Source organism: Peromyscus eremicus, chromosome 15 (assembly GCF_949786415.1).
Source record: "Peromyscus eremicus chromosome 15, PerEre_H2_v1, whole genome shotgun sequence".
NCBI classification, from domain to species: domain Eukaryota; kingdom Metazoa; phylum Chordata; class Mammalia; order Rodentia; family Cricetidae; genus Peromyscus; species Peromyscus eremicus.
This window is the reverse complement of record NC_081431.1, coordinates 33,615,053-33,642,976: the sequence shown is the minus strand read 5'-3', so window position 1 is coordinate 33,642,976 and position 27,924 is coordinate 33,615,053. Positions and strand designations below refer to the sequence as shown.

The window sequence follows — 27,924 nt, the reverse complement described above, 5'->3', positions numbered from 1 at the left end:
GGGCTGTGGGCAAGGAGGGGAGGCCACACTTTCCCTCGGCCCGACTGAACTCTAGCTTCTCTACTAATTAAACAACACTGGCTGCTATACTTTGCTTAACCCTGGGAACTGGTCATCGGCCTTTGACCTCAGCCCTCCTCTCCTGACCAGCTCCCTCCCCCTCCCCCACCTGGCCTCTGGACCTCTGTCAGATTTAGAGGAAAGAAGCAGTTCTCAGAGTTACTGTCTCAGACAGCACCATCCCCTCCTGCCTGTCTCTGTAGAAGCGCATCGGCCATGAATCCCAATGGGAAAGCAAGTCCGGCTGCAGGAGAGAGGTAAGGGGTGGGCTATCCCTCGGCCAGCTCTTGCTGCGTTTTCTGACCTCTGAAGGACTCACAAGGATGACCTCTGACACTTTTGAGAAGACCAGGCCCTCTCCCTGGTAGTTAAGTCAAAGGCTTTTTGGAAGATCTCATTTCATCTAAGTCACATCTTAGGTTCTTAGATCCTCAAGCAAGGGAGTGCCTTCCCAGGGGAAGAGATGGGCAATCCAGAGGACATGGCCAGGGTAGCCTCCTAATTTGCTTTACGGTCCTCTCCTACTCAATCGCCCCCTGCCTCGGCACTAACTTCCAAAGCCCTGCTCCCTTTTCAGAGAGGCTTCCCTTCTGGATACCACACCCTTCTTGATGTAAGTGTTGAAGGAGCTGGAAGTGAGGGAGCCTGGCCACTGTGGTTTCCATTTATGCCAACAGAGCTCCAGGGCCCCTCCAGCTTCCAGTTCACATTTCCACATGGCCAGAAGAACAAAATGGGAAACTCAAGACAATGGAGATGGGCGATGGTCCTCCCTCCCTTCCTCCCTCAACCTCCTCCCTCCTATCACCCTACCCTCCTCCTTTCCCTTCAGTGTCCACTTCTGGAGCGGGAGAATTGGTTTCAGACCACACAATCCACGTACCCTTTGCCTACCCTCAGCCTCGGCAGCCCTTCTCACCGAGCAGATTATCTTGGCAAGTCTTTTCTGCACTCTGCCTGACTTTTTCTTCCAGAGGGGACTGGAAAGACTCAGGGCCCAGATACAGACTCCCTTCTCTAAACCCAGGTTCCCCAGAGCAACTGAGAGTAGCCTGGCCCACTCTCTTAGCTACGGATATATTCTGGAGAATATTTCTTGCTTTACTTTATTGAGTGTCCAAATTCTCTTGCCAATCTCATTACTTCCTGTTTTAAATTGAGGTATTATGTAGCCCAGGCTGCCCTGGTACTCACGATCCTCCTGCCTCAGCCTCCCAAATGTTGAGATTAAGGGTGTATACCCCATCACACCTGGCTACTATTTCATTTTTTAGAAAGACATCAAACTGCACATGGTAGCATATGCCTATAATCCTAGCATTTGGGATTGGGAGACAGGATAATCAGAAGTTCAAGGTCATCTTTAGCTACGGAGTGAGAATGAGGCACTTTAGGCTATTGAGACCCTATCTGAATCCCTAACACCTTCAGAGTGAGATTATCTTTACTTTTAGTGACCCCTGTTAGAAGCTTTGGAAAAAACCTGAGGGGACAGAAAAGAAGGAGGGCAGAACTAAGGCAGAGGCAGGGGAGGTCAGAGGGTAAGGAAGAAGCCTTAACTGAATCTGAGGTCGGATTAAATGAGGAAGGAGGGACCCAGGGTGACTTCCAGCTTTCTGGCCTGCTGTCAGGATCCATGGGTTGAAGGATGGAAGAGCAGGTGTGTGGTAGGAATACCAGCTCCGCGGGTCACATCTCACTACGGAAGTGGCAGGCCTTCCAGACGGGACTGTCCGACGGCCAGTAGTCAGTCTGGAGGTTCAAGTTCAGCCTAAGCCACAGATCTGGGACTCTTGAGCAAGCAGCTGCTCCCTTTGCTGCGTTCATTCTTACCCCTCTTGGTCAAAGGCTTTCTGGCCTTTAAGATTCGGGCTGTACTCCATCTGTGTCTGGGGGCTCTTCTCCACACCTTCAGTGGCTCCCTTTCTTCTCTGACTCTCCACTGGGCACTCTCCACAGGAAACTGCATTCTCCTTCTCCGAGCACGAACACACACCTATTTCTAGTATATAACTGTCCAGGCAAGGAGCCTAGGACTGGTCTTATCCTGGACAATGACACTTAGCTCAAATGCAAAGACGCCTACACTCCTATGCTTCTCAGGGATAAGTGGTGTCCAGTAATGAGTAGTCACGGTTCTGTCCCCTTTTAGGAAGGTACGACTCCTCTCCCTGCTACTCATCAGTGCCTGGGGCTGTGTGATCTGTCATGGAAATCCTGTGGATGACATCTGCGTAGCGAAGCCCCGGGACATCCCTGTGAATCCCATGTGCATTTACCGCTCTCCAAGCAAGAAGACCACTGAGGAGGATGGCCTAGAGTCAAAGGTCCCGAAAGTCCCGGAGGCCACCAACCGTCGGGTCTGGGAACTGTCCAAGGCTAATTCTCAGTTTGCCACCACCTTCTATCAGCACCTCGCAGACGCCAAGAATGACAATGACAACATTTTCTTGTCACCCTTGAGCATCTCCACAGCTTTTGCTATGACCAAGCTTGGTGCCTGTAATGACACCCTCAAGCAGCTGATGGAGGTACAGTGAAAAGCCCTCTCTCTTTCCTGGATGGGGAACATCTCTTGGACTTCTTTATGCCTAATGAGCCTAAAACAACACATCAGGCTGTGTGGTGAATCCACTGTGGGTTATGGTTCTCTTTGAGTCACTACTTCATGGGTTGAGATTATTTTTCTTTTTTTTAAAAATGACTTATTTTTTATTTTATGAGCATTGGGTTTTTTTCCCCTGCATGTGTCTGTTGGATCCCCTGGAACTGGAGTTACAGACAGTCGTGAGCTGCCATGTGGGTGCTGGGAATTGAACCTGGGTCCTCTGGAAGAGCAGGTAGTGCTCTTAACTGCTCAGCAGTCTCTCCAGCCCAGAACTATTTTTCAAAATGACTCTTAGGTTTTTGAGAAAGGCTTTTACTGTGTAGCCCAGGCTGACCCCACACTTACTATAGGTAGCTCTGGCTGGCCTTGAACTGGTGATGATCACCTGGCCTCAGTCTCATGAATAGCAGAATTACAAGTATTAGCTACCATGTGGCTAGTTATTTTTTTTAAGTAGTCAATGAGTTACTACCTGGATGTCTTCTTTATAAATGTTTCCTAGTCTCTCCTATTTAAAAATTATTTACTTGGCCGGGCGGTGGTGGTGCACGCCTTTAGTCCCAGCGCTTGGGAGGCAGAGCCAGGCGGATCTCTGTGAGTTCGAGGCCAGCCTGGTCTCCAAAGCGAGTTCCAGGAAAGGCGCAAAACTACACAGAGAAACCCTGTCTCGAAAAACCAAAAAAAAAAAAAAAAAATTTATATACTTATAATTATTTGAGGGGGAGCAGCACACATGTGCTGTGGCATGTGTGTGTAGGTCTAAGGACAACTTTCAGGAGTTGGCTCTTTCCTTCTACCTTGTTGAGGAAAGGTCTCTCATTTCTGCTACTCTGTATAGTCCAGGCTAGCTGCCCTGTCAACTTCCAGACGGTTCTCCTGTCTCTGCTCCCCAGAGTGCTATTATAGGTGTATTGGGGTTACAGATGCCAGCCACTCCATGTGGCTTTTCATGGGCTCTGGGGATCAAGTGCAGGTTGTCAGGGTTGAGAAGTGCTTGTGCCTGCTCACTCCTCTTGCCGGCCCGTGCTCCATGCTATTCATGAATGGGAGAAGGCTGGTGTCCCAACTTCTCTTCAGCCATTCTCTCTCTCTCTCATTCGTTCATTTTTTGAGACAATGTCTCACTCATGTTGTCTTTGAACTTGTGATCCTCCTGTCCTCCTGTCTCTGCTTCCCAAGTACTGGGATTACAGGTGTGTACTACTATGTCCAGTTATTTGTATGTTCATTTACTATATCATTTATATATATATATATAAAAGCATTACTTCTATGGTGGGTCATATGCTGGGTGAAGACTCTAGTTCCTGTCTTGGTAGGGAAAAACAATTTGCCATCTGGTGAGCTCAAGCAGATTGGCTCTTGGGGTAGATTCTAGGGTTCTGTACTGAGACCTAGGTCCCATGAGGCCTCGAAATCTCGAAGATAAAGAACACTTTGGAGCTATGGGCAGTACTGATCATTTCTGGGCAGTGACTTTCCCTTTGGGCAGGGCAGGGAAGAGGGGAAGTGAAAGTGGAGTAAGCTAAGAAGTGCCATGAATGAAGTAGCCCCGGGGGAGACAGCAGACCCTGGCTCTGCCCGTGGCTTCAGCGTCTGCTGGCTTTCCTCAGGCTGAACCTCACTCTGGAAACAAGGACAAATGGCAGGGAGGCAGCAGAGCCTCCAGCATGGCATACAGTGGTCCTGTGAATCCAACACCGAATTCTGCAAGTCAGGAAGGTTAACCTCTGCACACGTGGCTAGTTCCCACTACACTCGACTCATTTGTTCAGACTCAGGGATGAGGTAATGCACACCTCCACTCCACAGAAGAGGGCCCAGCTTCTAGAGGCTCTACACTGCCTCTTCTGTGTCGTCAGCACGGTGCATAAGAGACTGTCCTTTCCCTGGTGTGTTACTGATGCTCGTGTGAATGACAGCCGGTGGCACATTAGAAACCCCCGTCACCAATGCCGCCTCCTGAGCCCCATCAGTAAGCATCACACACACTGGCATCAGTCACAAGCATTTCCTAATATTCCATCTCTGTCCCCAAATGTGAGCGTAAATGTGACCCTTCCTATAAAAAGACATAAGAGCTGGAGACTCAGTGGTAGAGCCCTTGACTAGTCATGCGCAGAGCTCTTGGTTTAGCTTCTATTGGTGCAAAATAAAAACAAAAAGAAAAGACCCCGAGATAGAACATCACTTCTAATCTAAACATGTCCTCTGAGTCTCTTCTCCAGATCTTCCAAATATGTGATGGAAATATAGAAAAACACATCTGTCTCTCTGTCTCTCTGTCTCTCTGTCTCTCTCTGTCTCTGTCTCTGTCTCTCTCTCTCTGTCTCTCTCTGTGTGTGTGTGTGTGTGTGTGTGTGTGTGTGTCTGTCTGTCTGTCTGTCTGTCTGTCTCTGTCTCCCAGAGAAACCCACAGAGCTTTTAATCAAAAGAGTGATAAAAGGGGACCTGGTGAGAGGCGTAAAAGGCTTGACTTGCACGCATGAGTCCTGAGTTTGATCTCCAGAACCCATGTACAGAAAGCTGGGATTGTGCACATGCTTATAATTCCAGAACTGTGGAGGTAGAGACCGGCAGATTCCTTGCAGACAGCCATTTTACCCTAATTAGCCAGCTCCAGGCCAGTGAGAGACCCTGTCTCACAAAGGGGAAAAGATGGGCGTGGAGATATAGCTCAGTGGTTAAAAGAGCTTCCTTCTCTTCCAGAGGACTCAAGTTAGATTCCCAGCATCCACATCCGGCAGCTCATAACCTCCTGTAATTCCAGCTATGAAAGATCCAGTGCCTCCTTCTGGACTCTTTAGGCACTCCCACACATGAGGCATTCATTCACCACCCCCCAAATAGACATGTTTTTCAGGAAGAGAAAAAGGCACATGGTGCCTGAGTAACAACACTCAAGGTTGTCCTCTACCTCTACATACCTGTGCATACATACCCATGCGCACACAGCACACACACAAGCACAGAGTACATATTAGAACAAAATAAGGAAAACTTGAATCAGAATAAATAAAACCAGAAAACCTTTTCCCATCGAGGACAGAGCATAGAAGGGGGGTGGGCAGCCTCACCATGCGTGCTGGCGATGAAGAAGGTGGGTGTTTGGGTCTGTGACAGCGTCTATGGCTCTGACAGGTATGGGGGAACTTTTAAGTCCCTTTTAACCTTGAGACTCTGATTCTGGGTTCATTTAGTTCCTTGCTGACACAATCTTTGCCTTTCTCAGCTCTTCTACAACTAGTATTCCAGAGCCCTCAAGAGGTGCTGACCCAAGCAGATGCTGTGGAAATGCTTGTTACCATGAGATACGCCATCTTGGTCCCTTTATCTGTCGAGAATTACCAAGATGCCTTCTCCCTTCACAGTCAGAAAGTTCCCTGTACTGTTCTATAGTCCCTTCAAGAGCATTCCTCTCTCTTGGTCTTTCCCCGTTACATTTCCTGCCCTTTATTCTTTTTCTTGCATAGTCATTTTCCAAACAGGAGCTGAGTGTTTAGGCCACACTGGGCACTGTACTGGAGGGAACTTGGCACCCGCGGTGACTGGGCTGCCCGATCACACCTACCACTGTTTGCTTTTGTCATCTATAGGTTTTTAAATTTGATACCATCTCGGAGAAAACATCAGATCAGATCCACTTCTTCTTTGCCAAACTGAACTGTCGACTCTATCGCAAAGCCAATAAATCCTCCAACTTGGTAGCGGCCAACCGCCTGTTTGGAGACAAGTCCCTTACCTTCAACGAGACCTACCAGGACATTAGTGAGGTTGTCTATGGAGCCAAACTCAAGCCCCTGGACTTCAAGGTAAGTTGTAGATGCCAGAGTCCTCTCCACTCATCCTGAGAAGGGAGAGAAACAGGACCCAAATTAACACTCCTGTAGTCATCAATGGTTGATGGAGGCCGGGGACAAATCAAAACCCTTAGCACACTAACCCTTACTTAAGACTTCAGAGAGCAATGGCATTCATGCCTTCTGTTATAGAGGGTACTACAAAGAAGATGAATAAGGAATTCCTTTTTCATTTCATCTACCGTGCTCAAATATGTCGTTGGTGCATGGTATGTGTCACACTCCCTTGGAGATTCCTGAAGCACACAAACTATAACGTGTTTTGAGGAAGTAAAACAGCAAAGAAGCACCTCGACTTCTGTTTTAGTGATTGTTCTATTGCTGTGAAGAGATACTATGACCAAAGCAACTTATAAAAGAAAGCATTTAGTCGGGGGCTGGCTTACAGTTTGAGAGGGTTTAGTCCATTTCCATCCTGGCGGGAAGCATGGCAGCAGGCAGGCAGGCATGGCCTGGTCCACAAGCAGGGAGAGAGAGAGAGACACTGGGGCTGGCATGGGCCTTTGAAACCTCAAAGCTGACTCCCAGCTACATATTCCCTCCAACAAGGACACACCTAATCCTTTTCAAAACTCCTTAATCAACTGGAGACTAAGCATGCAAATACATGAGTCTGTGGGGGCTGTTTTCATTCAAACCACCACCGCTTCATTCAGGCAGCATTTTCTTTCACTATGGAGCCCTGGCTGTCCTAGAACTCACTCTGTAGCCTAGACTGGCCTCAAACTCACAGAGATCTGCCCGCCTCTGCACGAGTGCTGGGATTAAAGGTGTGTGCTACTGCCACATTTTCTAAACTCATTTGACTACAGGGCACTCATCCCTCTCATCCTCTTAACCATGCCATCACGCTTTACTTCCCACAGACCATGTTTGGAAATGACGCTTCTGTGAGTTTAGGTTTTCCAGAATCAGTAGCTAACACTGTACCTTCTGCCCTTCAGACTGCATTCCTCTTTCCTCTTTCCTGATCCTTCGCCTCCTCTTTCTTTTTCTTCCTATAACATTTATTAGTAGGCTGATCCCTGGGCTTGACTGCTGGCATGGCCAAAGATGCACTGTATGAAAATATCAGTGACGGTGTATCGGATGTGTGAGGTTTCCTGAGTGCAGGTTAAAGTGGTGTCTTCTGAACCCTGCACTGGAAAAGAGCAGAGAAATGATGAACCAAATACAGTCTGCCGGTGGAAACTGAAATTCAAGGCTCATTGAGGTGCACAGGTGATAGGGCTATTCCTGTTTTTTTTTTTAGGAAAATCCAGAGCAGTCCAGACTGACCATCAACAACTGGATAGCTAATAAGACTGAAGGCCGCATCAAAGACGTCATCCCTCAGGGAGCCATCAGTGAGCTCACAGCCCTGGTGCTGGTTAACACCATTTACTTCAAGGTACTCCATTGGTCCTGGACAGACCCGGGGACTCCCCCTCGCTATTAAGCTCACCCTCTTCCACATCTTTGGGCACGTGTAGTCAGATCCCTTCTGAGAAATGGTCCATGCGTGGTCTAGGCAACCATATAAATTTCTGAGGAGCCCAGAGGTCCAGGGGCTTAATGATGTCCCCAGGCTGGGGCAGAACATGTATACTTACAGACAACACACCATCCTTCAAGGTGTGAATGGTGATAAAACTTTTGCACTTGTGTGATAATTTCTGTCATCCAATTAATGTTTTCTTTTCTTTTCTTTTCTTTTTTTTTATTTTGAGACAGAGCTCTGGCTGTCCTGGACTTGCTAAGTAGATCAGGCTGGCCTCCAGAGATGCACTTGCCTCTTCCTCCTGAGTGCTGGGATTAAAGGCCTGTGCTATCACACTAAGCTCAGTTAATGTATTTAAAATTTGAAACAAAGTGACTTTACTGATGAATTTCTCCACTGCCTAGAGCAACTTCTATCATATATAGCTTCTTGGGGTTTTGAAGCTCCAGGTGCTGGGCTCACCTCAGACTAAGAAGGGGCCTGTGATGTGACCATGTAAATGGCTTGTTTTCCTCAGAGTCCAGGGCTCTAAGGACTGCTTTAGTTTGATTACATTTGAGGAGAGGGAGAGGACAATGGGAACAGACACCATGGACACTCTGGAGGAGCATCCCTGCAGAGCTGCTGGAATTGTGACATATGTATTTTATCCTTAGACATGTGTCGTTTGCATTCCCCCTTGCTCCCTGTGGCGCAGCGACTTAGCCGGTCACTGCTAGTGTCAATCACTCTGCCTCTCAGAGCTTCCCTCTCCTCCAGAGCATCAGACTGCATTTCCACAGTGTGTTACCCTTTACAATTGATGGAGCAACTTGCTATTTATTAGCACTCTTGATCCTCATACCACTGCAAGTGAGACCTTGGACCATTTATGCAGTATGATTTCTTGGTTGCAAATCTTGACTCCTTGTTTGAAAGTGTACAAATTCTTGGGAGTTACTGGGGACTTTGCTATGGCCTGATTTCTGTATCTATTGAATGGTAATGAGGATCCACCTACTTTTAGGATTACCAAAGGGACAGAGTAGGTGAACACAGGTGAAATGCTCAGTGAGGTGTTTGTAAATCCTCAGAGTACACAGTTAACATTCTGAAGTCATCGGCTCTTTCCAATGCCTAATTGGCTGGTGAGAAACCACCACTCAAAAAGAGTTCAATGACTGATCACAAGAGCAAAGAGCCAGAAAATGATAAAGGATGATGGTGTGTGTGTGTGTGGGGGGGCAGCCAGGATGGATTCTCTGCCTGGCAGGACTTCCAGACAAATTCCTGGGATTGCTGTCTGAGTCTGGCCTCTAATTCATCAGGGACAGAGCACAGCGTCCAAGGCTGTTGCTGGGGAAAAGGGGGGTGGACAGCAGACAACACCAGACAGAACAAACTTGCAAAGGAGTGCAGGTTATTCTTGGATTTAGACTTTTCTGATTTAAAGAGAAGAAAACAATACCAGGTTGGCATGATGGCTCGGCTGATAAAGGTGCTCTTGTCAGCATGCCTGGCAACCCGAGTGCCATCACGGAACCCACACGGTGGGAGGAAAGAACCAGTTCCTACATGTTGATAAGTTGTCCTTTGATGTCACACTCACAGTGGTACACCCTTCATCTCAAATGTAAATAATAATAATAACATTATTATTATTATTGCTAGAAATCTGAAAAATATAGAAAAAACACAGAATGAAACACACAGAAGTAACTGTACCACTCAGGCATAATTATTAGCCTTTTAACATGTATCTAGTTTTTCTAATAACTACATTTATATGTTGATGTAATCAGATAATATGATTATGTCCCATATCAGTAAATATTCTGCTAGGATATTTTTGGTTGTGGTTGTGGTTTCTCAAGACAGGGTTTCTCTGTGTAGCCCTGGTTATCCTGGGATTCGCTCTGTAGACAAAGCTGGCCTCGAACTCACAGAGATCCACCTGCCTCTGCCTCCCGAGTGCTGGGATTAAAGGCATGTACCACCACTGCCCAACTGATGTTTTTGTTTTTTGCTTTATGATTCTCCAATCTGACATCTTTCAGGGCCTGTGGAAGTCAAAATTTAGCCCTGAGAACACAAGGGAGGAGTCATTCTACAAGGCTGACGGGCAGTCATGCCCAGTATCTATGATGTACCAGGAAGGCAAATTCAAGTACCGGCGTGTGGCAGAAGGCACCCAGGTGCTGGAGCTGCCCTTCAAGGGGGATGACATCACCATGGTGCTCATCCTTCCCAAGCCTGAAAAGAGCCTGGACAAGGTGGAGCGGGAACTCACCCCAGAGCTGCTGCAGGAGTGGCTAGAGGAGCTGACGGAGACGCTGCTTGTGGTCCATATGCCCCGTTTCCGCATTGAGGATAGCTTCAGTCTGAAGGAGCAGCTGCAAGACATGGGCCTTACTGATCTGTTCAGCCCTGAGAAGTCCCAACTCCCAGGTTGGTATAGGAGAGAACCGTCTCTTCTCTACTCCAAGGCAAAGGTTTGACCAAATGTGGGAGAGTCGAGGAAAGCATAGATAGAGAGTGTCGAGTCGGGATACCTGGGTTCTGATCCTGGCTCTGTGATAAGCTGTGGTGATCCCTTGCTCTTCTCAGCCCCCCGTGAAAGGTTTCTTGTTTCTAGGCGTCAAGCAGGTACTGTCGTCCTATGAATCGGTTTCTAATAGAGGAGATGAAACCAGGTGGAGAAGGATCTGAAAAAGCATTGGAATTCAAAGAGACAGACAGTAAAAGCAAGGCATGCTGGGACATGCCTATAACTCCAGCACTTGGGAAGTAGGGCAGAAGACAGTGTTCCAAGCCAGCCTGGGCTATTTAACAAGACCTTGTCTCAAAAGTGAAATAAAACAGGAGCTAGAGAGATGGCTTAGCAGTTAAGAGCATGGACTGTTATTGCAGAAGACACATAATCAGTTTCCAGCATCCAAGGCAGACAATACAACCTCCTGTTACTCCTGCTCCAGGGCATCTGACTCTGTAGGTGCCTGTACTCATGCACACACACACACACACACACACACACATACACACACATACACGTGCACACACATGCACGTACACACGCATGCACACATTTAGAAATAAGAAAAAAAATCTTGAATAAAATAAAAATGAAATATGATAGTCGATTAAAGTTTAAAAATGGACCTTAAAACACCTTTTTTATTTTTTCCATTTTTGGTTGAGACAGGATCTTATGTAGCCCAGGTTAGGGTTAGCCTGGAATCCACTGTGCAGCTAAGACGGCTTTGAACTGATTGTGCTGTCTCCACCCTGAGTGCTGGGATTATAGGTGTGTGCCACCATGTCTGGTATTATCGTTTGCTTATCCATACACTTATTTGTTATGTATGGTGTGTATAGCGGGATGCACAAGTGCCACAGTGTGTGTGTGTGTGTGTGTGTGTGTGTGTGTGTGTGTGTGTGTGTGTAGGTCAGAGGACAACTTTCAGGAGTTCAAAGCCATGTGGATCCCAGGGAGTAAACTCAGGCTGTCAGGGTTGGTGCCAAGTGCCCTTACCCTGATGAGCAGTCACTGGCCCCCACATATCTTTGTCAAAAAGAAGCCCAGAGCTGGGCATGGTGGCACACGATTATAACCTCAGCAGTCAAGGCTGAGGCAGGGTGACAGTTTAAGGCCAGCCCAGGCTACACAAAGAGACTCTGTCTAAAAAAGACTTCAATCAGGTAATTAGATTTATCTTTACTGGGTTACCTTTAAACTAGCTTGGAAAGCCAAACTGTGCAGAAATATTACCATTTTTGGAACATTTTTAATATATGGAAAAACATTTTTACTTGACATAGTTGGGTTTTTCTTTTTCTTTTTTTTTTTTTTTTTTTTTTTTTTGGTTTTCCGAGACAGGGTTTCTCTGTGTAGCTTTGCGCCTTTTCTGGAACTCACTTGGTAGCCCAGGCTGGCCTCGAACTCACAGAGATCCGCCTGGCTCTGCCTCCCGAGTGCTGGGATTAAAGGCGTGCGCCACCACCGCCCGGCCTGGGTTTTTCTTTAAGAACAGAGTCCCATCCTTCCACCTTCCCCAAGAAGCTGACATGAGATTAAATTCACAAGATCCAGGCCAAAGAAGCCCACATAACTCCCTGTTTGTAAGAGGTATCCACCGAGGGGGGTGGAGGTCATTACTAGAGGAGGTTTAGCTTCTATTTCTCACACCACCCAAAAGGATGTCTTCATTCAGACCCATCTCCTGTGTGGCCTGAAGCCGAATCACAGCAATCCCCTCCCTGTTCTTCCTTCCAGGAATTGTTGCAGAAGGCAGGAATGACCTCTATGTGTCTGATGCATTCCACAAAGCATTTCTTGAGGTGAGTCCATCTCCCTCGACCCTCTGTCTTTTCTGCATGTTATCAATCTGCACGAGTGGCTGGAGTTTCCTGCTGTGCTCTATGGTGGAGACAGCAGGTCTGTTAGCAGCAGGACAGAACTGTGAAGAGGCAAGCTTGCAGTTTTCCTTTAATCGTGTGCGCATGGAGAAGCGTGAAGCCTCCGTATGGCATTCCAGCTTCGGCTGCTTGACCTTCTCTCCTGCTAGAGAAGCATAGTTTGAGAGTAGCCCGAGGCAAAGGAGCCAGCAAAGGCCACTAAGAATTCTGAGATGTTTCAAGAATATCCAAAGCATGGGGTAAAAGACTGAAACCTAATCTGGACAGAATGGGGAAAGGCGTATGCTTAAGTGAAGTGGGGAACAAAAGAAAGGGGGCTACTAATGAGTGTGGGTCACCTTGGTGTCCTCAGGCGTGTTCTAGGAGAACTAGTGCCATAGATATACAGCATTTCAGGAAACCTAGTTAGGTGGGCACATGTTGATCTTGAGAGACTAACTACCCACAATGGTGTGCTGGGATCTGAGACGTCCCAGTGAGGAAAATGGCGGAGTCTTGCTCAGCCTGTCTTTCCCCCAACTGAGGTGAGCACAGCACTGTGTTAGAGTAAGTCGTGACAGCTTGTGGAAGTGCTGGTTCTCAGATGCTGAAGTGTGGATCCATGGCATTAGGTGGAGATCTTTACCCTTGGAGACCGAGGGGTGGAGCCCGACAATCTGTTTCTTTACACAGATCCTCAGGGGATTTTCACATACAATCAGGTTTGAGGCCCAATGGTGTAGGCTGTTCATGGATGCTAAGACTGAGCAGGAGATGGGCCAGCATTACAGTTTACAGGACTTGAGTTTGCCAAGAAAGGTTGCAATCAGAGGGAAAGGTTCAGAGTACGGTGCCAGAGAACTTAACTGTAGGATCCAAGCTCAGTGGAATCTGAGGGAAGCAGAGGATGAGGAGACAAAGAGGTCGGAGCTGGCTATATCTTATCTTCACACTACTTGGAAGTTTAGCTCGCGAATGAGCATGAAATAGATGTGGGACAGCCAAAGGGAAGGGAAAAAAACATTAGCCAGTCTCACAAAGCACAGAGATCACAGGTGCTTTATTAAGAGTCACGGAGAGTAGGCAGAGGCAGGAGGATTGCCATAAGTTCCAGGCCAGCCTGGTCTAAAAAGAAAGCTAAAAGCCAGCCAGGGTACATAGTGAGACTTTAAAAGAAACCAGAGTAGGTGGCTGACACTGGAGGATCTTGAACAACAGACTAGCCTCAGCTACTAGAAAACACAGCAAGATCCTACCCCAGAGTAGAGGTGAGTAACAGTAATGTCACCAAGTGTCAGACATTTTCTGAAGGCAGCTCTTCAGATGTGTCATTTAAATACCGTTGTCTCAGGTTATTACTCCAAGAAAAACATCTCATCCAACTGGAGGACTGTCTTTTCATAAGCCACAGGTTCTGCGTAGCTGTTTGGGGTAGTTATACCCGGGATTTTTTTTTTTTTTAAGCTTCAAGAGTGAATCTATTTCAATTACAGATCTCCGATCTTAAATCCTGAATTTCTCTTAGCAGTTGGTTCAAACCAATGCTCTGTGATTGTGTTCAACCATGCTACCAGAATGTGACTTCTAGTTCAGGAATTACACTTGTGGAACTCTTGCAAGGCTTTGGATGAACCCAGTGCATGACATCCACTGGGTGTAAGAATGAGTAGGTGTCTGGAAGGAGCCGCTTGTGTGGAAAGCATCAGTGTGAGGAGCTGCAGCCTGTGTGTGTGTGTGATTTACGGGCCTGGGATGGACTGTGGGTAGCTAATGCTTGTTTCCTGTGTGACCCGCAGGTGAATGAGGAGGGCAGCGAGGCAGCAGCGAGCACTGCTGTCGTGATTGCTGGCCGGTCACTGAACCCCAACAGGGTGACCTTCAAGGCCAACAGGCCCTTCCTGGTTTTCATAAGGGAAGTTGCTCTGAACACGATTATATTCATGGGGAGAGTGGCTAATCCTTGTACGGGGGAACTAAAACGTTCTTAATCTTTGCACCTTTCCCCATTCTGGTGTTTGTCATAGAAGTAAAAATAAATACGACTGCCACCTCACAAGAATGGACTTTTCCACTTGAAGACAAGAGACTGAGGCACAGACAAGATGCTGTTGGGGCATCTGGTAAAGTGACCTCTCCAATTCTTCTCTACCCAGTAACAACATCTGGGTAAATGAAGGGGAAGAGTCCAGCCATGGAGGCACACACCTAGATCCTAGTACTTTGGAAGACAGAAGCAGGAGGATTAGGAATTGAGGCCAGTTGAGGCTGGGCTGCAAAGTGAGAGAGCCTGTCTCAAGATGACTTCCCTCTCCCCCAAAAGTAGAAAAGAAAACCATAAAAAAAGGGAGGTAAATGTGTTACTACTTCATCTTGGAGGATAGCAGGTATCTTGAAAGGGTAGAGGGAGGGCCCTTACATTCTCAGTATTCCTGCCATACTCCAAAACTCCACAAGAGCACAAACAAATTAAATATCTTTATACAGAAAAGACAGAGACTCGAATATGAGTATTAAACCTTTTATTTCTCAAACCACTCACATGCATAATGTTCTTATACACAGTGTCAAAATAAAGAGGAAATGCATTTTTATACAAACAGAATTTCAAGTACACATTAATAGACTTTTCAGATTACTAACCAAGTTGCTAAGGTTTCATTCACATTGTTCTTAAAGCTGTTCAACAAGAAAGCTTTTGCTAACTGCTTTAAATATGTTTATATAAACCCACATCTGAACTCTTCTTTGAGTTCCCCTCCCCTGACCCTCCTGCCCTCCCCCCTCCCCGACACAACAGGGCTCTAGGAGACATGCTATCCCTCCAAGAACGACTGGCTTTTCACCAGGGGAAGACAACAGAGTCAGTGGACAGGAGGAGAGTCCGAGGACACCTGTCAAATGAAGGGGAATGGACCTGGTCCTTAGATGTGACACACTTCTGAATGATGTTCTAGTGCTCTTGTAGTTTCACTTGATTTTTAATCAAAGAAAAAGAAAAAAAAAAAGCTTATCACAAAACAACAATTTTTTTTTAATTTGGTAGCTAAAAAGTAATTCAATAAAAATAAAATTTCCCCCAGGAAAAATTCCAAAATCAGGGTAGGTATTTTGAACTCCTTTATTTAGTGGTTCTTGCCCCTTTGGCAGGGAGTGCTTGGGGGCAGCTTAAATAGATGGTAATTCGTGTGCACATTAAGATATTTAATTTAACAGCAGTTGCCTCGCATGTGGAAGGCAGGCCCTGGCTCAATCCCCAGCACTAGGGGGGAGGGCAGAGATTTGGTTCAATCTTACAGGGTCTGGCAAGAGTTTCCCTCTTCAGCTCTCCTCCTGAGTTCTGGCTTCGGGGCCATGAACAGCCACACTCCTTAGGAATTAAAGTGCATATTTTTTCTTCTCAGTACAGGGGAAGGGTTTACACTTAAGTGATGATCGAAGGAAGGCTGGGGAGAGAAAACCCTACTCCTACATAAAGATCCTTGTAATCAAGGTCACGACAAAAACCAGTCTTAGGAGGTAAGATGCACACAGCCAGCCCGGCGCTCTCAGCGGTGTGGGAGTGCTTCCTGGGGGCACTCTTTTTTGAGGCATCTTTGCTATTAACGGAGTAATTGTTACAGAAGAAAGACACAAACCTCAAATGTTAAGACTCTTCTCATAGGGAGAAAACAGACTGCTAAGTTCTTATAGTTAAAAATAATCTACCCCGTTCCCGTGCAGGACTAAAGGTTTTAGAAAGTGATTGTCCGTTTCAATACAAATTCTCCTTGATGAACAGCTATGGAAACTGTCTAGGTGAGTCTGCTGCTTACAAACACTACTCTGTCAGCTTCAGACACAGGACGAGACCACAGTTTGATTCTTGCTGTCACTCAGTAGCAGCTGAAATGAAATCTTTCTGTGATTTCTTAATGTGACAGCTCTAACCCAAATCTACTTTTCTGGTTTCTTGTAAATGTTTTACTGTTTCTTGGTACGAAAACCCTCGAAATTCTCACAGAGAAGTTAATGCTACATTATAAGCTGCATGAAGAAGTAATGGGCTCAAGAAGAGGGATCTTGTCCTTAATTCTGCCTCTGAGTCCAGTGTGATCTACTTTTCACAGTGACCAGTGGGAAGGCACAGTGCCAGGGACAGGTAGATGGGAGACAGCTGTCACCCGTTAAATAAGCACCATAGAGGAGAGTTAGAGTTCCTTCAGAATAGGTCCACTGAAGGAATCGGATTTCTGCCACACTGACTTTCCTCTTTCAACCCTCAGCCTTTCCGTGGCAGTGCCTGAGCGGGCCCCATCCTAAAAGACAGAAACCCGGAAATCTAAGTGCTCTGCCAATGTGCTTTTCCCTCACTTAGGTAGGTGACAATCCCAAGTCTAGAGTGCTGTTCTTAAGATGTCTTAAAGGGAAAGGAAGCCACTGGGCCCTGAGTAATCAATCCATTAGAACACAAAACAATGCAACAGGCTGAAGCTGTGAAGAGACCACAGTAGTTGAACAGCTAATGGACTCTGAGAGCACACTTGCTTTTGGTAATGACTTTTGCCAGGACATGGAGCAAGGTCACACTAGGATCAGGCCAGCAGTTGCTTAGCTGTTTCGGAAAGGATTTGGATCTAGAACTACATAGTTCAGTGGCAGAATGCTTGCCCAGCATGCTCCAGATTCTTGGGTTCAATACCCAGTACTAGAAGAAAGAGAGAGAGAGAGAGAGGGGGGGGGGGCAGGGCAAGGGAGGCGGAATGAATGAGTGGATGAGCAAGACAAGGCATCAGGGCAGAAGATGATCTGACTTCACAGTTGTGGTAGAAATTTCTTTTATCCCTTGCTCAAAATACCAAAAGCTGACACATTTACCTTTTACTAACACTTCCCCACTTTCTTGTCTCTTCCAAATCTTAAAGAGCAGTGTGGTATCATCTGCATGAAGTTCCTTTCTCTAGCATGACAGCCTGAGGGTTTTCAACAGGAACTGCTTCCCTCTCCCACTCACTACCAGCAGGTGGTCGGCGAGTTTCCCAAGGCTAGGGAGGCAGTTGGCTCTCTGACCTGCAGCTTTTACAGCCAATCAACACCAAGGCCTTAATGCTGCTCAGAACACGTGTCCATATTCTGATGCTAACTAGTCCTCTGCTCTCATCAACTTTTCCCTTAGTCCATCTTTTCTTCCACAACCTATTTCTGAAATCCAAATTATCAATGACTTACGGGCAATATATGAAGGGACTTTTCTATATGTCCAGGATACTCGAGAGTCTGCTACACTCAACTTACTCTTGAAGCACACATTTCTTCCAGCAGCTAGAAGCTGCTTAGGAGCTGCTTTGAAAAGTGGTTTTCTCTTACCATGTGGAAGGTTGCCACAGGCAGGTAATAAACTATTACATGGCTATTATACATCTCTTCTACTTAGGGTAAGAACGGAAGCTATGGAATCTTATTTGGGAATTACTGGGTTAGGTCTTTTTAACATCCTAAAACAAAGATGTTAAAATTTCACATACTAGTCAGAATATTTAAGCCTTGGATAGTTATTTCATTCAGAAAGAAACAGCTAAGGAAAAGCAAGAGTCACTTGACAAAGAAATCTATTTTCCCTATGAACTGAACAATCTTCACTTAAATCACATGTGCAGAGGAAAAGGACTCTAGAGAACAGGCCTTGAAAACTGCTTTCATTTACTTATGCACACTTTGTATTTGGCACAGAGGATACTGGATCGATTGTAACATTTCCCTCCAGACCTACTCTGAGAAGAAACAGATGAGTCTGAGCTCTGGCTCACTGCCAGCTTTAAGCCAAGAACCATGCCTGGGATAGCAGCAAAGGTACCTGGGTCAAGAAATCTAGCTTTAGGCATTTCTCTCCTGGGTCCCTTCCACTCCAAGGGATTCTTTCTCTTTTCAATCTACAACTACAAACGAACAAAAACCCACCTTCATTTCACTTGGGGAGTTGGGGAAAGAAGTAATACTAGCTTCAGGTTTTCCTGCCCAAGAGCACGAATGACTACCCACAAAGTGATTTCCAACCCAGGCTGTACATCGGAATCATCTGGGCATGTTGTTGTCCAGGGAAATGAAGCCAGGGTCTTGTGCATGCTAAGAAGGAGCTTTCCACCAAAGCCACACTGCACTCCCGCTCCATTCCTAGGGATCTTTCTAAGCCCAGACTGCACAACAGACCAGTCAACCTGGTCTGATTTTAAATAGACAACATAAAGTCAATGCTCATTCAAGCCAGAGGAAGAGGGTAAGAATCTGTTTCCTTCTAGATTCATGAATTTAATTTACCTGGGCACTTCTTTACTCTTTTTTTTTTCCTTTCCAAATAGATCAGTCTGGCCAAAAAGGGAACAACATTGACAATAAAGTATTATTGAGACTTAATTAAGCATGTGTTTTAAAGTACAGTTTATAGTCAGACATTGGGGGCAGGCCTAGGACAAGATCCTGTGCACAAACAGCAAGGCACAGGAAGATACTTTCCTAAGCACAATTTAATTCCCGAGTCTGAAATACTAGCATGGCTAAAAGACTGAGAACTACTCTATGGTTTAGCAAGGAAACAGTCCATCTTTCTCCCTGGAGGACTCATACTGGATTTATTCACAAACCGCTCACAGTCACTTACATGGAATGCTTCTCTCTCTATTGGGAATTTCACGTTGTCTGTATTCCTTACCTACATTACCTAATGTCACAAGAAAAGAAAACAGTACCCAGAAAAAAAAATGGCAACCCTCGAGATCTGAAAATAGATAATTTGCTAGTTTTCATTTCTAACCAGAGAATTCCTGTTTTTAGACATTACAACCCAGACAGAGCATTCGAATGAAAAGGCGGAAAGCTTTCCGGGATAGCTGTTAGAGCCAATAGTTAATCCTCAGCAGTAACAAATGGTTAAAAGGTAGGGAAGCCAACTTGGCTACAGAACTACCACCTCAAGGAGAAATCAGTTCTAATCAGGTGGCATTTTCCTGTTGAAATGGACTTTTCTGCCATGTAGAAATCCAAATCCTGACTATTACGACAGTAATTGGCATTTAAAAAAGCACATCTCTCTTTGGAATAATCAAAAGCAAAACAGAACTTCCAAAAAATCCTTATCATGTACACCCATGTAAGATATTGGTAGCAGGATCATTATCAGGAAAATGTAGTTAGTATTCCAGTACCTACAAAATGAACTGGGGAGACGGGGGTGGAGGGGTGGCACACACCTTTAATCCCAGCACTCGGGAGGCAGAGCCAGGCGGATCTCTGTGAGTTCGAGGCCAGCCTGGTCTACAGAGTGAGATCCAGGACAGGCACCAAAACTACACAGAGAAACCCTGTCTTGAAAAACCAAAAAAAAAAAAAGAACTGGGAATGGCAATGGAAGAACAGTGATGTTTCACATCATTTAGAGGAGTTGGGACATCTTTAAGAACAAACACAAAAAGTGGCTGTGGTGACACATGCTGGAAGTGGCAGCACTCAAGAGGCCAACGCAGGAACAGTAAGAGTTCAAGGCCAGCCTGAGCTACAAAGCAAGGCCTGGGGTTCTGTCCTTGGGAACATCACAAGCAAACAGCAAAAACAGAGAGTGAGTCAGGAGGATGGAGAGTTTGAGGCTCGTCTGGGTAACATAGTAACAACTCTGCACATGTGCAGCACACACAGAGAGCAAAACCAAGAAAGCCTCTCCTCTACCTCCACTAGACACTTCTACCAGACAGATCAAACATTAACATCTGCATGGTAACCTCTGTATTTTGAGTCTAGCTTTCCTCTGCTTGCTATAGAAAGCTACACCTTACTTTTTCAGGCAAATGCTCAGAGGTAGAGGAGCTGAAATGTATATAGAAAAGGATGGGGGTAGAGTGGCTAAGGAATCAGGCTCATGGCCAAGGGCTACAGGACAATCTTGAATATGCTCAGTACTTAGCGGGAGGTAGGATAGTTTACATTGACTTATCTGCCTTCATTAAACATCTTTTCCTTACATACACATAATTTGCACACATATACCTGACAACTCAGTGATATATTGCAATTCACAGCGACAGTGTGTTTATGCCAACAACTACTTTCAGGGTGTATTCTGTGTACTGATCCCTAACCCTTCTCAGGTAGCTATAAGCGTAGTTTCTTTTTCGAGGGCTTTAAGCATATATATCACTTTAATACCTACATCTGCTAGCTCTAAAAAAAAAGCAGCTGCACTGTTAGATGTGTTATAACATCTTTATAAACAGAAAGTGCAAGAAATTTTTTTCAGCCCCAATACAAAGTTAACTAAAGCTCTCATAGCCTACTATGCCAAGAATTTAATTTTTAGTACAACACAACTAATGAAATGCTTCTATGCTACCAAGATCATGGTGGGTGAGTAAATAGATTTATAAACATACGTTTATGAAAAAGACAGTAAGAAAATAGCTAAACTTTCCATAAAAGTTATTTGTATGAACTATCTTCAGTATACCATTCTGTGTTTAACGCACACGCACATACAATTGAATTCTTTAGTGATAGTTTTATTGAGCCATTTTTCCAAAAAGAAAACAGGCTCATTAAAAAACAACAACAAAACTCATTACCGGATTTAAAGTCATTTTTGTAAAAATACTAGAAACTCCATATAAATTCTAAGTATGTCTGCCATCTGATAGCATTTCAGAGGTGACTTTTAGCACACTTTTAGTGACCTCTTTAGTAATTTGGCTTCCAGAGGAAACACATTTCAGCTTTGTTCCCTGCATAGCATCTCTGGTTTTGAGTGGTTCTTAACCACTACAGTTGGGTTTCTCTGACTTATAGGAAACAGATCATTCTCAAATATCATCAGCATCTGCTTCAAGAGGAGGCTAAGGGTAGAACTCTAACCCTCAGGTAGCGTCTACTCACTCGGGCTGTCACGACTGGCTGAAACGGTTTAGATTTGTGACGCTGAAAGGAAAGGAAAGATTGTCAATCTATAGGATTCTCTTCTCATCCTGTTGTCTTTTTCTATGCAACCACCCAATGACTCCAAACTTGAGACCACAGAGACTCCAGAGAAGTTCCCAATGAGCCAAAAAATAACATTCGAGTTGAAACACAGGTTATCACAGTAAAACTGTCATTTCCTGGGACTGTAATTTCAAAGTTTCTCTGTCAAGAAGGGAAGAGTTTGCTGGGCAGTAGTGGCTCACGCCTTTAATCCCAGCACGAGGGAGGCAGAGGCAGGTGGATCTCTGTGAGTTCAAGGCCAGCCTGGTCTACACAAAGAAACCCTGTCTCAAAATATTAAAAAAAAAAAAAAAAGGGATGGGGTGGGGTGGGTGGGTGGGTGGGGGTGGGGAGGAAGAGATAGATTATATCATGGTGGAAATGAGTATTTTAAAAAAGTTTTATATTAGGTTCTATTCTTTTTATTCACTAAAAACTTCCCCCAATCTTTACATGATAAAAATCTAATTAATCTCCACTCTACCTTTGGATATCTATCCACACTATAAGTGCCTGGCTCCTAGTACCCCTCATTTGCCTAGGCAGAGATCATTACACTGCATAAGAACTAGGGATGATGAGTCAGAAGCCTTTATAGCTACTTCTCTGGGAATCTACTGACGTGGTATCTCAGACCTTTCTTCTCTTGGAAGGGTACTGATTTGGGGAAAATTAGTACAGTTCTTTCTCTGTTATCTTCTCAATGCAGGACTATTTAAGTTTTTTAGTCTAATTATTTTAAGGAGTTTAAATAAAGCATTATAAAACTGACAACTCCAGCCTCAAAAAACTTCAATGATCTATGACTAAATGAGAGAGGCTGGTAACAGTTCCTAAGAGACTAATGACACACGAAATTGATTTTCCTGTAAGAAAAGCAGTAAGAATGATATCAGCCAATTCATCTTTAAGCACAAAATTATATGACAGAAGTGGTAAAGATAGAGATGAGACAGAGAGTAAAATGTTTACGATCATAAGCTGGAGGTGTAGTTCAGTGGTTAGAGCATTTCCCTGCCATTGTAAAACCTCAGTACAAGAACTTCTTATGGTCTCAATATGATATGAAGTCACACAACAGAAATTCCTGAAAATGATTTAATAGCCATATCATGGGAGTTTTCCACCTATTTCTAAACTTACAGCTGTCTCCAATAAACCAGAATTTTAAACAGGAAGCTTCTCATTTCCTTGAGAGTATTTCTGGCTCAGCCTGTGTTGCTATCATGGTCTCATAGCAGCACAGCCAAAGCTCGGAACCTGGATCCAAGTATAAAGAGGAAAAGGGATGACTGCTTTCAAACAGGTGAGGGAAGGCAGGGAACTAATAAAACAGCCTCAAGTATTTGTCTAATTCTCCTTCTAGATCTTTGACTGTCCCACAGTAGATGTAATAATGACTTCAACAACACTAATAACTGATCACAAAAGGCTCAGGGAAAAAATTGAAAACCCAATGTTACCTGTAAACAATTAAACATGGTCTCAGATCTCTTCATGTTTTTCATAGTGTTAGGGTTTCCTCTTCCCTAGATCTGGGCTCACCACTGACTAAAGTATAGCAGTGACCCCGTGATGGCTGTAGGCCTTGCCTTTAAGAAGACCAGATTGTTTGCTCAGCTTTTAGTAGCCTGAGTTGCATATTAAAAAGCCCAACTGCCTGCCAGGCAGTAGTGGCTCATGCCTTTAATACCAGTACTTGGAAGGCTGAAGCAGGCATATCACTGAGTTCGAGCCCAGCCTGGTCTACAGAGCTAGTTCTAGGGCTATACAGAGAAACCCTGTCTCGAAACTCTGCCACCTTCATCTCCCCCCCCCCCCCCAAAAAAAAAAAGTCCTTCAGTGGAAAGGCTAAACCAGCTTTTCAGGTCTCCCTACACTTGGCATGCATGTAATCTTGGATCTTCTAGACCAGTTCAACCACCTGCCCCTTCCTTAACTTCTAACTTTTTGCAAAGTCAAGATTTATAAGATGGTTGTTAAGCCACTTTAGAGTTAAACTTTAGGGTACTTTGTTACACAGCAACAGATAACCAGAAAACATTTCATTTTTAAATAATAAATCACTCAACTTAAAATTAGACATACCAAATGGGCAATTCTCCTTAAGTGGGCAATATTCCTACTCAAGTCTGCATGAGACCAACTGCATGATCCTTTGAAGAAATCTGCTAATAACTTACTCTGGGTTATACTAAATTTTACTTATTTACATGTCTATGGGTGTTTTGCCTGCATGTATGTCTTTGTACAATGTGCATGCCTGGTACCTGAAGAGGCCAGAAGAGGGCTTTGGATCCCCTGGGACTAGAATAACAGACAGTTGTGACCTGTCATGTAGGTGCTAAGGAAACAAAATCTAGGTCCTCAGAAAGAACAGCCAGTGCTCTAACCACTGAGCCTTAACGATCTCTCCAGCCTGTACTCTTGATTGCAAGTTCAGTAAGAGTAGGAAGATCACTAGCTACTGCACAGATCTATAATAAATGTGATAGAGTGGAGGTAGTCTGGCCTTTGGAATTGAATTGGTAAATACGAGCTGTCAAGTTATGTACCCTTGGGCTCAGTCAGCAGTGTCCTCATCTATAACATGTGCCATAATTATACTCACTAAAGGCACTAGAAGCTATCCAGAGAATATGGTGGTAGGCTGCCTATGTAAAGACAAAGGATGTCCTTCTCTCTAAAATGAAGGAAACAATAACCACAACAGACTGACATGAGGAGCAGATAAATTAATAGAACTGTGTCTGGCACATAAACACTAAAAAAAGTGGGCTGTTTTTATTATTACTTTTATCACCTCAGGATTATTTCAACATAATTGCAGTTATGTTAGTAGGGGACACAGTTCAGTGCTTCTTTAGAATTTCTCTCTCTCTATTAAAAAGTGCAAGCTCTCTAAAAAATCATGTCTCAGACTCCCAGCAAGTAGGTTTGGGACTCTCAAGAATGGGAAGCCATGCTGGGCAGTGGAACACACCTTTAATCTCAAAACTCAGGAGGCAGAGGCAGCAGATCTCTATGAGTTCAAGGCCAGCCTGCTATATGTAGTGAGTTCTAGGACAGCCAGGGCTATCTAAAGAGACCCTCTCTCTCTCTCTCTCTCTCTCTCAAAAAACAAACAAACCCCAAAAACCCCAAACCAAAACAAAAACCCCTAAAAGAATGGAAAGCCACAACTAACTAAAGCTGGTTGTGTTTTATAAATTCCAACCACATTGTCTGGTACCAAAAAGTATTTAACATTTATTTAATGGACATAGTTTCCTATATATTACCTACCAGTGAAGATAAGTAATTGCATATGTTTCCATGAACTACTTTAACTTTTGACATTATAGTATAATTCACATCCTAAGATTCATGGCATTAACTTATGGTGTTGGTCACATGAGATGCTCAAAATAAGACTACTTTAACTGGGTGGTGCACTTGAGAGTCCCTCCACAGGGCCTACTGAGCAGACACAAATAACAAGCATTAGAAAAGCCCCCGCCCCCCACCCCATGCTCTGCCTTTGTAAGTTAGCTTTGCTGTTTAAAGCTTCCACTAGTTGAGCTACTGGGGTTCTTCTAACTGCATTAAGAAGTGTTTCTGATATATAAGGGGAAGGATATGAGATTAGAAATTATTTATAAAAGTTATTTTTGTAGCCTCTGTAAAGATAATGTGAATTTCAGGTAATTATGTGTCTTTCTAGCATTGCTGTGTGTCATTTGAGAAAAGATGATCTTCTAACACAACAGAAATGGATGATCTGTACAGACTTCTCTAAGGGTTTGAGGTCACTGTCCCTAGCAATAATTACTTTCTTTGTAATGTAACAAGCTCAGGTGTTCTAACATACTCACACTATTCAACTTTGGCCTGTCCTGAGGAAGAAAGCCCACTTACTATCTAAGTAAAAATACCAGCCTAGCTGGGTGGTGGTGGCGCATGCCTTTAATCCCGGCACTTGGGAGGCAGAGCCAGGCGAATCTCTGTGAGTTCGAGGCCAGCCTGGGCTACAGAGTGAGTTCCAGGAAAGGTGCAAAGCTACACAGAGAAACCCTGTCTCAAAAAACCAAAACAAACAAAAAAAAACCAACCAAACAAACAAAACCCCCCAAAACAAACAAACAAACAAAACCCCCAAAAAACAAAAAACAAAAAAACCCCAGCCTAGAGAAAAGCACCATTTAAAAGTCCTGGTCTGAAAACCAGGAAAAACATTAGAAAGCAGAGAAGCAAAAACACTGAGAATTAGTCATAATACTTGGCAAACTCCAATGCTTTCAATCAATTCCTACTTAAATGACATCTATTAGCAAGACCTCAAACAGAGCATAGCTGGATGATTCAGTTATCTGCAGCCACGTTCTCTCTCAAGTAGCACGGCCCAGATCAATAGAAAGCCCATATGACTATGTGTAATGTGCTCTGAGACAAGTAGATTTAACTTAGACGAACATCCTGAAACTTCACAGTGAGAATTATCTATTCTTCAGAGGCTATGTCACATAAACCCCAGCAATATCTTAATAGAAGGCAACTTTAAGAACAAAGAGATGGTCAGCCGAGGTGACAAACTCCTTTAGTCCCAGCACTTGGGAGGCAGAGGCAGAGAGATCTCTGTGAGTTTCAGGCCTGTCTGACCTACACAGGGAGTTCTAGGCCAGCTAGAGTTACACAGTGAGACCCTGTCACAAAACAAGACAAAACAAAACTAAACCAAACCAAAAGAACCAAAGACATGTCTTACATGGAGACTAGTGACTCATCCCACCTTTCTCTATGACGATAGGATTTTAACAACAAATCAAACTCACTGTACTGCATTAGCATAGCCTAGAAAACTGTCCAAATGAAACTCTGAAGCCTGTGTATTATTTCCAAATTCCACAAACATTTCACATTTCTCCACACCTTATATAACACTAAGAATGAATGTTCAAAAACCAAATATATAATGGTCCAACATGTTAACAATAACAGATATGCAGGAACAGGCCTAAGAAAAAATTAAAATCCTGATGTTTTACTGTTTCAAAACATCCAAAAGAAAAAGATTGGACTTTTTTTAGTCCAAATGTGGACAGAGTGAATTTATTTAAGATTAAAATGAAGGGAAAAGTATGGGTATCTAATCTAGAAAAACAGTACATCTGATAAGAATCAAAATGCCTTTTGTTTTGTTTCTTTGAGACAGAGTCTCATGTAGCCTTGGCTACCCTCAAACTCTATGTAGCCAAGGATAACTCTGAACTCCTGATCCTTACCTTCACCTTCCTTCCTAAGTGCTGGGATACAGGCAAGAGTCACCACAACCAGTAATAACTATCCATAACAGAAATTATTCTTTAATTCTAGGGAGACTAAATTCATTTGTCATTATTATACAAATCAGTTTAAGCAAGATGAGAAATGACAAAACTTACAAAAGCATGAACTTTTGAACTCCACATTGTTATAAGTGTGGGAATTTTTCTTATAAGAGGTATCTTGTTATAAACAACTACTATTCTAAACTTAAATCTACTTATACCTTTTGGGCAAGGGCAAAACATAATCCTGCTTCTTTTTGGCTTATTACCCATTATAACTGCCCCTTTTGGAATGGGAATGAAGCAGAAGAAAAACCAAGAGGGTTTATGTGGAGCTGGAAAAAGATGACGCAACTCTTCTCAAGTATCTAATGCAGATGTGACTCTGAATTTAAAGCCTCTGTCACACTATGCTCAAGGTGAAATGGTAGGAGTAATTGTTTGGAGTTAACTTCGGAAGTAAGGCAGAAGATGCCAACCTTTGACACCTTCAGACACAGTGTTTTTAGGCCCTGCTGGCTATGTACTCAACTTTATCATTATAGTACAAAGAAACAGTAAACAATAACCAAGCAAACAGATGTTAGGGTATAATTGTCTTCATATAGACAGCAGGCAGATATTCATATTTGACTTCAGGGCCATGGTTTGCTGAACCCTGATCTAACTCATAAGCTCTAGGGTCTGCTTTGCTGAGGGCTTCTCTCAAAGTCAGTGATTTACCTGGCAATAGCTTGCTGTTCCTTTCCTAACTCAGCTATGAAAATATTTTAGTATTTTAAGTTCTTTTCCATTGTGGTCCTATGTAAAAAGCTCCATTTCCAAAGACTGCTCAATAATGACTCATTCAATATTCCTTGAATAAATAAGTGTACAAATAAGGAAAAGGGCATATTTGGAAGTGAAAAATAAATTATATCTGCTTATGGATAGGATTTCAAATCTTCTGATTAAGAGCTTTTCTACTACATTAAGAAGTCTTCCCTTGCCAGGCAGTGATGGTGAACACCTTTAGTCCCAGCAGAGGCAGGCGGATCTCTGAATTCCAGGCCAGCCTGGTTTTCAGAGTGAGTTCTAGGACAGCCAGGACTACACTGAGAAACCCTGTCTCAAAAACTAAAAAGAAGAGAGAGGAAAAAAACAAAACAAAAGAAAGTCTTTCCTTTTCCATTTTCCACTGCTTCTATTTCTTTAAACTAGACCTCCGTGTTAAACAAAAAGTAATTACACCAGTTAAAATAAACAACTAGTGTGAGCTGGTAG

General features: G+C 44.1%; 1 protein-coding gene across 1 annotated transcript; it reads left to right on the top strand.

Moving 5' to 3' along the window:
* Positions 1-276: 276 nt before the first annotated feature.
* Serpinc1 (serpin family C member 1) lies at positions 277-14,414 on the top strand. Its single transcript, XM_059280175.1, has 7 exons — positions 277-317; positions 2,213-2,591; positions 6,265-6,480; positions 7,781-7,918; positions 10,045-10,435; positions 12,261-12,325; positions 14,179-14,414. The coding sequence occupies exons 1-7, from the start codon at positions 277-279 to the stop codon at positions 14,368-14,370; spliced, it is 1,422 nt and encodes a 473-aa protein (XP_059136158.1). The 3' UTR covers positions 14,371-14,414.
* Positions 14,415-27,924: the final 13,510 nt, after the last annotated feature.